The 10618-nt window shown below is 38.3% G+C and overlaps 1 protein-coding gene across 1 annotated transcript; it reads left to right on the plus strand.

Annotated features, from left to right (window-relative positions):
* Positions 1 to 546: 546 nt before the first annotated feature.
* LOC131245746 (MDIS1-interacting receptor like kinase 2-like) lies at positions 547 to 10146 on the plus strand. The gene is made up of 3 exons (XM_058245417.1): positions 547 to 833; positions 7397 to 8152; positions 9430 to 10146. Exons 1-3 carry the CDS (start codon positions 602 to 604, stop codon positions 9825 to 9827), a joined length of 1386 nt encoding a protein of 461 aa, XP_058101400.1. The 5' UTR covers positions 547 to 601; the 3' UTR covers positions 9828 to 10146.
* The last annotated feature ends 472 nt before the right edge of the window (positions 10147 to 10618 follow it).

Raw genomic sequence — 10618 nt, forward strand, 5'->3', positions numbered from 1 at the left:
ATGGACGGCGTGGATAAAACACATACATCATTGTGGAGCCCAAAGAGAACCGTCCAGTCGCCAGTCCAGGCAAACCGCGTCCCCATTACGCGACCGGGATCAAGAACACACTCAAGTGCACGGAAGATAATTACACCTCCAGACCTCATAATCAAGTAAATGCACAAAAATACCTAAATCAAAACCGTCTAAACTATGGCCCCACTATATTTTAGTATAAAACTAAAAAATAACTTGGACTTTCAAAGTATCAACCATTAATTAATTCTCATTTCACCAATCCAGTCGATTCCATCAAAATATATTTATTATCATTATTTTCTAGTATTTTTCGTGGGTCCCATTTATATATTTATACCAACAATTTGATCGTTTTCGATTAATTCAAATGCATGCCACATGGACAGAACATGCATGCATGCATATTGAATACCATACACCACAATAACACGATATAATTAACTCTCCCCCCCTTCCGATAAGAAAGTATGAAAGAAGATTAAGTCAAGCAAGAAGACTTTGACTGAGAGAGAGAGAGGTGCCTCATTTTAATTCAAAACATCCCACCAAATGCGCAAAAATCACAAAAAACAAAGCAATCATGGGAATGAAAAAACCATTCTCTCTTCTCTTCATGTATGCTGTGTTTTTGCTATTTTCTTCTTCTTTTGTCACTGCTACAACATCAGGAGATTCAGAAGTAGAGACTCTCCTCCATCCATGGTCTCCCACTAGTTTTAGTCCCTTCGACGTTGGCACCGAAAGCCGTCGGAAGCTGTCTCATGTGCAACACTCCGGCAAAACGACTGCGAGGGAGCTATATGAATTTAATGGTAACACTGATTATAATTTCTACTAACTTTGTGCATCTAACAATTACTTCCTTTGGTTTGTTCATGATTAATTTAGTTTATGTTATCCTACCCAATGTTTAAAATGTCCATGCATTTTTGTGGACCAGTTCAAACCCAGACTGGGTCTGACCGCCGGTCGAACCGGTTCAACCACCATGATGTGATAATTAAATTAACTAAAATTACTTAAAATTTAGAAAAAAATTAAGGCTGATGGTTCGGTCCCTCCAGCCTAGTCGAACGATGAGGTGAACTTAAACCCAAACCTGGCAATCTGAATTCGAAATGGTAGTGAGCCGGCATGGATCAGCCACCGGTTCATTCCAAACCGATGGGCTACTTCGTTCGGGTTTTTAAACATTTATTTCACCCCATTTTATTTTATTTTTACTCCAATTTTGATTAATGATGTGATTAACAAGTAACAATCTCTCAAATTGTTGAGTTTCTTCTTTCTTTTTTCTTTTCCATTCTTCTTTTTTTTTTTAAAGGAGAGATGATTTATTTATTTATTTATTTATTTTTTTTTTTTTTTTTGTAATAAGTGTATTTTTCTTTTGGGTTGAAAGCAAGAACAATCAAATGAGCTTGATCAAAATAGAATGTTACCCTTTGTAATGATTCTATATGATAATATGTCATTTTTACTATTTTTTCTGCCACTGTGCCACTTGTGCAGGACATCTGTACCATGAAAATGGTATGTCCTATACTGACCATCACCTTTGCAGAAAACGAGGCTGTCAGGTGGGCCACAACTGTATGTAGAGTCAGATCATTGGTTGTCCATTGATTCCTGGGGTGTGGTCCACATGATTAGTGGAAAGGTCTGGATTTTGTGTGAGGCTATCTTCATGGTGGGGCCTGCCATTTTCATAGTAAGGATGTCCTATGCAAGTGGCACTTTGGTGAAAAAGATAATATACACATTCAACCGATTGGTGGAGCAATCCCAACCATTAAATTGTGGACCCTTGTTTGTTAAAATAGGACCATTAGATATTTTTCATTTCTCTACCATCAAATAAATGTCCATAAAATCTGATTTTCGTACATGATGCGTCTAATCTGGACTCATAATTTGGACAGTTAAATTTGAATTATATATTTATACGACAAATGCAATTTCTAAGTGGTGCGTATCATCCATCATGCTCTGTCAAAGTATTGAAATTTTTCTTTAATTTAAATTTGAAGGATGGACAACTATATAATTAATCAATGAGTCAAACTCGCCATTAGCTAAGTAATGTTTTCTTTCTAAAGTAAAGATTATCTGTTTAAAAAATAAATAAATATTGATTTTAATAAAATATATTTTAATAATAAAATAATATATAATATATAAAAAGTTGTTTTGAAAAACACCTTTTTGTGGGTTTTTGGGAATAGTCTCACATGGAAAAGGGAAGAGAAAAATCTGTAGTTTATATGAAGGATGTGGAGTATTATAATATTTACCTACCTAGTCCGTGGACTATAGACCTTGCGTGTTGGAACACCCGCGCGCGCGCTCGGGCTCGATGCAAGGGCCTGGGCATGTGAGGCAGTGTGGCTGTAGAGGCACTAGTGGAGCACTTTACACTTAGTGCAGGGTCCAGTTGTAACTGCTGCATGACTAGCCCAACAGCTAGAAAATGGCTAGTTGTTGTTTCACAACAGTCAGCATGCAACAGATTAATGGCCCATGCACAATAGTCAGAAAACGACCATAAAACGGCTAGTTTTCCAACAGCCAGAAATGGCTTAATGAAATTTAAATCTCTGGACCATAACCCTCTAGCCACCATAGCCTATAAAAGGAGGGCCTGGATGGGTTTCCAAACCATCTCAACTCACTCCAGCAAACCCATACGAACTAAGACAGCCAGCCCCTCTCCACTCATATATTCTAGTGTTTCCAGCAACATAGCAAGGTTTAAACCTTAGCTTGAAGAACAGACCAGTGGTGTAGTCTAGGACGGTTCAACTGAACCAGTGGCCGGAGATTTGAACTGACCTGTGCAGAAGTCGAAACTACTTTTTCTCTTCTTTTCTTCTTCTTTTGAGATTTTTCTTTTATACTGTAATACTGCCAGAAAGTGTGTGATTGAGTTCCATTTGGTGGGCCTTCGTGTTTGCTGAACGTAAACCCACACCAGGCTCGCCGTATCCTAGAAGCTGTTTGCCTGTAACCTATCAGCATACTCAATTCACTTGAGTAGGGGCAAATAACGCTTTAACGACAACGTTTCAGACGTGCTTCAGCCTGTCCTGATTTCAAATTATTTTACAATTTTCGGTTTCCACATTATACAGAAATATATTAATCTGTATAATTTCCAACATTATCTGAACAAATGATCTAAGCCTTACACTGTCGGACTATTTGAATTTTCAAAAGTCCCAAAAACTGATTTTCCAGGAGTGAAATTATTAGTCTGGTTTCTTTATATAAAAGAAGTGGAGCTCAAACATTATTAAACTCATACAACAATTCACTTGTGGCCCACCTAATGATTAGATTGGTTTCATCTTTGATCCATCTGATCATCATGCAATTAGATACACTTATTAGATGGATTAAAATCTCATACACATAACTAATGGTCCTACAATGCTCAATTTGACCACCCAAAAAGGACACAAGTTGTTGGGGCATGATGCTGATTATCCATTTTGCCAAAACAATTTAGGGCAAGAGCCCGGAACTTAGGCAAATGCAAAGCTCAAATAGATGACACAAGGAAGGACGTGATGACGTCGATCACCGTCTTCCTTAGGGAATTACTTTGAATTCATAGAGCTCTATGGACTCCTCACAAAGCTTACTCGAATTCATGAGGGATAAAAATAAAAATAATTTCTAATAAATTTGAAATAAATTGATTAATGATAATAAAAAAAAGATTAAAATTACAATTATTTAAATAATGAGTTCAAACCTGGGACAAAATTTTAGACTCGAACTCCCTAAAAATGTGACTTACTCCTGCTAGACTTCATGGTTTTCGGCCAAAAATAGTAAGTGTCCAATTTGGTTGAACCACGTTATTCTCCTAATTTTTCTAAGCCCTTTTCAAGTTGGGCACAACTCCTGCAACTCAAAGGATCAAAAGTTATAACAGAACTTAAACTTGCTATTTATAATAAAAATGAAAACAAGAAGAAACTTTTACTCTCGATCTAATTGAATCTTGCAAATCTTGCGTGGGAAACCTGGCATAATAGGGTTGGTTGACTAAACTAGCTTCTCCTACCAAAATCATATATAATATCTTAGAAAAACTCATCACAGTTTGTGAGATATGAATCTTTTAAGGTTCAAACGGTCTGGCCATTTCTGCCTTTGATCAAGCCTTCTTTGGTCCATCTTTGTTGTGAAATTGTCTATGACCCATTCTACGTAAGTAGACCACACCACAAGAAATAGTGGAGAATGAACGCCTATGGTTCAAAAAATTTTAGGAGTTAGAGAAGTTTTGGATCAAGTTGGTATTTGTGTTCTTCTTTTATTCAAGTGTGTGTGGCTGTATACTGACAAATAAATATCATGGTGGGTCTTAGGAGGTTTCCATCATGATGTGGTCTGCTTAATCCTTGGATCTACCTCATTTTTAAGCTCATGTTGTAGATGACCCCGCACAATGAATGGTGTGAATAAAATACATACATCATATGTGTATTTTGGTCTGACTCCTCGTGTATAATTTAGATGTGGGGTTTTAGTTAATTTAAAATCATCGTGATGTGTATGCATGCCACATGCACACACATCATGATGTTTTGATTAATTTACATGCATGCCACATGCATGCACATTGAATTCCATACTCCATAATAGCACAATACCAGGTAAGAGAAGACTTTGACTTGTAGAAAGAGAGGCCTGCCTCATTTAAAAAATCACAAAAATCAATACAGCTTACCATAACTTGCAAAAATCACAAAAAATCATGGGCCTAAAAATATCACAAAAAATAAAATAAAATCATTCTCTAAGTGGTGCCAAAAATAAAAATAAAATAAATAATAATAATAATAATAATCATTCTCTAAACCAATAATTGGGACAGTTAAATTTGAATTACTTATAAGCCACAAATGCAATTTCTAAGTGGTGCGTATCATCATCCATCATGCTCTACCAGAGTATCAAACTTTTATATTTTTATGTAAATTTGAAGAATGGACAACTATATAATTAATCAATGGGTCAAGCTAACCATGATTAGCTAAGTCATGTTTTCTTTCTAAAGTAAAGATTATCTGACTGAGTCATCTATGCCTTACGCTGTCTTAATTTACACTCTTGTTTGACTTTTCAAAAGTCCCAAAAACTGATTTCTCAGTAGTGAAACTATCCCTCTCATACAACAATTCATGTGTGGCCCACCTGATGATTGGATTAGTTCTTTTTGGTCCATCTAATTGTAATGGCAGGATACATGGATTAAAATCTCATACACATAACATATGGCCCTACAATGCTCAATGACCACATAAAAATGGTGAGGGCATTTTGGTCATTTTACTCCCTCCAAAAACCCTCTATAAAATAATAAATTTGAGGAATTTTGCAGTGAAAATCCCCAAATTAGGAGTGTGAATTAAGGGCTACTGCGCTGGCCGTTGAGATTTTGGCGTGGCCCACTTCGGGCCGGGCTTGGATTGAAATATTAGGCCCATGGGCCCGACCAGGGCATAAATTTTGAGCCCGTTTGGAAGAGTCCATTAATCCGGCCTGAGTCCAGCTTGGCCCATCTAGGGCGTCGAGTGAATTTTAGTCTGCTATCATGGACGGTGGGACGCACTTAGTGGACGACTCAGATCTTGCACACGTATGTAAGATCGGAACGTATCATCAGGTGAGCCCCAACTTGGATGGGCCATACCCCAAAAACCACACTGATTTGGCAATCCTAACCGTTCTATTAGAGGACTTTTTGGGTTTAAAGAAATGGATGGTTATAAAAATGTGAAACATGTTCTTTTGACCATCTTTTTGTTTTTTTTATTTCCAAAAAGATAGTCTAATTCAAAGGTTAGAATTTTCCAATTGGTAGAATTTTCGTATATGGTATATACAATGTGGGGTCCAGATGATGATCTGTTTGGATCTTGTACATACTTACACGTGTGCACTACCGAGCTCGTGAAAGCTAACCAATAGAAAATGGTTTTCTTAACAAACTCGGTCCAAAATTTTAGTATGGATTTTTTAGCTTATCTATGAGAAAATTAACCCATGCATACCTTTCTAGCTCAATAATTTATTGGCATGTAGCCCAGATTTTCATGCTGACGTGTCACTTTTGTGGGACATCCGAGCCGTGTAAACGGTCCGATCCACGTTTACGATCCCATGCATCAAAAATCAGTCTGATCCAACCATCAGGCAGGCCAAGCCGTGGAAATCATAGGATGGATGATGGTGATCCTACTAAGCCGGCAGTTGTGGCCCAGCTAGTGAGCGGATTGGCCCCATTTTCAAAAGGCGATCTTGATAGTGGGGCCAACCGTTTACATGACTTGGATGTCTCATGCAAGTTATATCTTGGGGGGAAAAGGAGGGTGCATGCTGAGTTAACATGGGTTGTAGGTAGAGCTAGGCACGGGACGACTCGACTCGGCTCGACAAACTGGACTCGTTCGACTTGTTTAGATCCAACTCGATCTGAATCAAGTGGGTGAGTAGACAAATCGAGTTGACTTCGTCCAATCCGAACTCAAACCAAGTCGAGTTCGAGTCACCCAGTAATTCAACTTGACTCGACCCAAAATCCAACTCGGTACTAACTCAACTTGATATGAAACTTGACTCATACATATATGTTAAAGAAAACTCAGATATGACGTTTCATATCCGAGATGACGTGTTGCTGGTAGAGAGGCTGCAATTTTGTCAAGTGAATATAGGTTTTGAGTTATGATTTGATCTCATGGATATCCACTGCACCCAACTGGACTCGGAACTTGTGACTAGGTTGGACTTGGTCCGGATTAATCCAAGCTAGACCCGGATTCGGATCGAGTCAGGTATGCTGGACTTGGTACTGAATTGGGTCAAGTTTGAGTCAGGCCCATTTCAAAACTGGATCGAGCCAGATCAGCCCAAGTTGGTCCGACTCGACTCGATGCCCACCTCTAGTTGTAGGGGAAGAGCCTTGCATGTCCGGGTTTCCAACTGGGCCCGCCAGATGGGGAATCCAGCCCAGCCCATGTGTCAAGGGGTTGGGTGGGGCCCACCAGCCAGATTCTTAGCTCTCCAATCAAGAAAAATTGGTGGGCTACCTCAGGACTGGGCCCGAACAATGGGCCCGAGACCAAACACGGTAGACCAACTAACCCAATTGCAACGCTGCCCACCGGTACGAGAAAGGTGGGCCCACACTTACTTGATTGATCATGAATGCAGTTGACTCTGATATGTACAAGTCATCAGTATTTCATGTGGACCCCTCTTCCACCATCCTTATAAACTAGTCCATGCATTTTTCCTGTTTGGATTCAAGAAATTACATTACCTAACAATTCTGCATGGACTGCAAACCATTTTGTAGAAAAAAAGGACAACCACGACAAGAAAAAAGGCCCCAAAACTATGATTTTGATCCTCATTCCGCTCTCCGCCGCACTATTTTTTGTCTTCGTATTCATCACAATCTACTTCGTCTGTTGCCAAAGGACGAGAAACATAAGAAACCAAGCAAGCGAATCGACCGATGGCGATATATTTTCAATATGGAATTACGACGGGAAGAACGTATATGAAGACATCATGGAAGCGACTGAAGGTTTCAACGACATATATTGCATTGGCATGGGAGGGAACGGCATGGTCTATGAAGCCGAGCTGTCAACGGGTCAGGTGGTAGCTGTAAAGAGATTCCACTCATCGGACAATGGCGAGCTCGTCGACATGAAAGGTTTTAGAAATGAGATACGAGCATTGATAAACATCCGGCACCGTAACATCGTAAAGCTTTACGGGTTTTGTTCGCACACCCGGTACAAGTTCCTTGTATATGAGTACATGGAAAGAGGAAGCTTAGATATTGTTTTGAACAATGCCGACCGCGCCGTCGAATTGGATTGGGTTAAGAGGGTGAATGTTATCAAAGGCATTGCTTGGGCCTTGTGTTACATGCACCACGACGGCCCTAAGCCGTTGGTTCACCGGGACATATCGAGTAAGAATATTTTGTTGAATTCCAATTTCGAGGCTTGTGTTGCTGATTTCGGCATCGCCCGGCTTTTGAATCCAAATTCATCTAATTGGACCGTCCTCCAGGGTACTTACGGGTACATGGCGCCAGGTAATTTGTTACATTTTGTATTTTTTCTTTGTCGAGATAATTGCTCGACGGTGTGTTTGGTTGCACCATATTTCATGATATTTTGCACTAAATTAAACTGACTAATTATGAATTATCATGATATGTGGTGCAACCAAACGTGGGGTTAACCTTTTTTGTTTCTCTTAATAAAAGAAAAAGACAAACGCAATTTTAGGTGTCATCCAAATGGGTCCTAAGGTTTAGGTGAGCCAAAAATGTTTCGGGTGGAAACAAATTAATTACTAAAACAAACAAGTAAACAAATCCTCTGAAATGATCCAAGCATCGAAGGTCATCAAGCTAATTGTGTGAGGGTGTGTTTGGTTTCACCATATTTCATCATATTTTACACTAAATTAAATTGACTAATCATGAGTCATCATAAAATTTCATGATATTTGGTGCAACCAAACGCAAGGTTAACCCTTTTTATTTCTCTTAATGAAAGAAAAGAGCCAAATGCAAATTTTGGGTGTCATCAAAATGGGTCCTGAGGTTTAGCCAAGCCAAAAACATTTTGGGGGGACAAAATTACTAAAACAAACAAGCAGCCAAATCCTTTCAAATGATCAAAGCGTCGAAGGTCGTCAAGCTAATTGCTTGAGGGTGTGTTTGGTTGCACCATATTTCATGATTTTTTGCACTAAATTAAACCGACTAATCATGAAATTTTATGATATTTGGTGCAACCAAACGCGGAGTTAACCCTTATTATTTCTCTTAATAAAATAAAAAAGCCAAATGCAATTTTGGGTGTCATCCAAATGGGTCCTAAAGCTTAGGTGAGCCAAAAACATTTTGGATGGAACCAAATTACTAAAACAAACAAACATACAAATCCTTCCAAATGATCAAAGGGTTGATGGTCGTCAAGCTAAATGCTTGAGGGCGTGTTAGGTTGTACCATATTTCATAATAGTTTGCACTAAATTAAACTGACTAATCATGAATTATCATAAAATTTCATGATATTTGATGCAACCAAACACAAGGTTAACCCTTCTTATTTATCTTAATAAAACAAAAGAGCCAAACAAAATTTTGGGTGTCATCCAAATGGGTCCTAAGGTTTCAAATGATCGAAGTGCCATTCGATGCCTCTTTCTCATTTTTCTCACAAGATTAATCTATAACTAAAGTTATAAATAAATAAATAAATAAAAGAAAATTCTTTACCCACTCTATCAATGGCTAAAATTCATAAATGGATTCGAATCTCCCGAAATTCTTAGAAAATTGTTGTATCTTTCATGCAGAGTTTGCTTCCACAATGAGGCTGACTGAAAAATGCGACGTATATAGCTTTGGGGTTGTATCGCTCGAAGTGATCATGGGGAGGCATCCAGGGGATCTAATCTCCTCTTTATCATCATTGTCTAGTGGAGAAAACATATTGTTGAAGAATGTGTTAGATCAACGACTCCCAGCTCCCATGGATCAAGTCGCAACCGAAGTTGTTTCAGTAGTGCGACTCGCTCTTGCATGTTTGCGCCCCAAACCTGAATCTCGTCCAACCATGAAGCATGTTTCTCGCGAGCTAATTGCACATAAACCGCCTCTTCGTACGCCTTTTCACAAAATTACATTTTTTCAATTGATGGAACTTGACAAACAATGGCACAAATGCAGCAGCAAGTGTCTTACAGCATGTTGATGATATTGTATCGTAGCATTCTCTTAGCTTATTTCATCAAACCAACCATAAATACAAATACATGTATACTCTAACCATATTAAAAAGACCATTAGACAAAATTTCTATTCTCTTGATGGCTCATTTTTTATCAGTCGATTTAACCTTCTAGAAACCTACCTTTTTCTCATTCATGATAGTTGTTGGTGATTTCTGTTTTCTATTGCTTATTTGTGTGTCACCAATTAAATGGCAAAGATTGTCCAAGTAATTATGATGACTATCAAATAATCACTTTTTGATAGAAAATGGATTTTGAGGAGAATGAATTTTGAATTTTTCATGTATTCTCATTCAATTCATTGTGGTGTATATATACAAAAGGAATGGCCCCAAAAAGGAAAAAATAAAATGAGAATTTTTTTTAATCAAATCTCAGCAAACATGGAAGGAAAATATCTTTAATTAAACATTCCCTAATACTCTCCCCTTAAATTGGTAAGTGGAGATCCGTAACGAGCAACTTGCCGTGTAAAAGATGAAAATGGTCTCGACCTAGGTGTTTGGTGAAGATGTCCACAAGTTGTTGATTGCAAGGCACATATGAAGTGCAGAGAACCCCAGAGGATATCTTTTCTCAAATAAGGAGACAATCAATCTCTATATGTTTAGTCCATTCATAAAATTTTGGATTACTAGCAATGTGAAGAACCAATTGATTGTCACGATAAAGCCACATTGGTTAGGAATGATGAACACCAACATCTTAAAGGAGATTTTTAAGCCAAGTGATTTCACGAGCAGCATTAGCC

The sequence above is a fragment of the Magnolia sinica genome, chromosome 5 (assembly GCF_029962835.1).
Source record: "Magnolia sinica isolate HGM2019 chromosome 5, MsV1, whole genome shotgun sequence".
NCBI classification, from domain to species: Eukaryota; Viridiplantae; Streptophyta; class Magnoliopsida; order Magnoliales; family Magnoliaceae; genus Magnolia; species Magnolia sinica.

What these genes read in the sequence shown, in the direction of transcription:
- LOC131245746 (XM_058245417.1), top strand. Translation starts at nt 602, where the DNA reads ATGGGAATGAAAAAACCATTCTCTCTTCTCTTCATGTATGCTGTGTTT. An exon ending in GGAGCTATATGAATTTAATG is followed by an intron (nt 834 to 7,396) that starts GTAACACTGATT and finishes ACCATTTTGTAG; the next exon opens with AAAAAAAGGACAACCACGAC. An exon ending in TTACGGGTACATGGCGCCAG is followed by an intron (nt 8,153 to 9,429) that starts GTAATTTGTTAC and finishes TCTTTCATGCAG; the next exon opens with AGTTTGCTTCCACAATGAGG.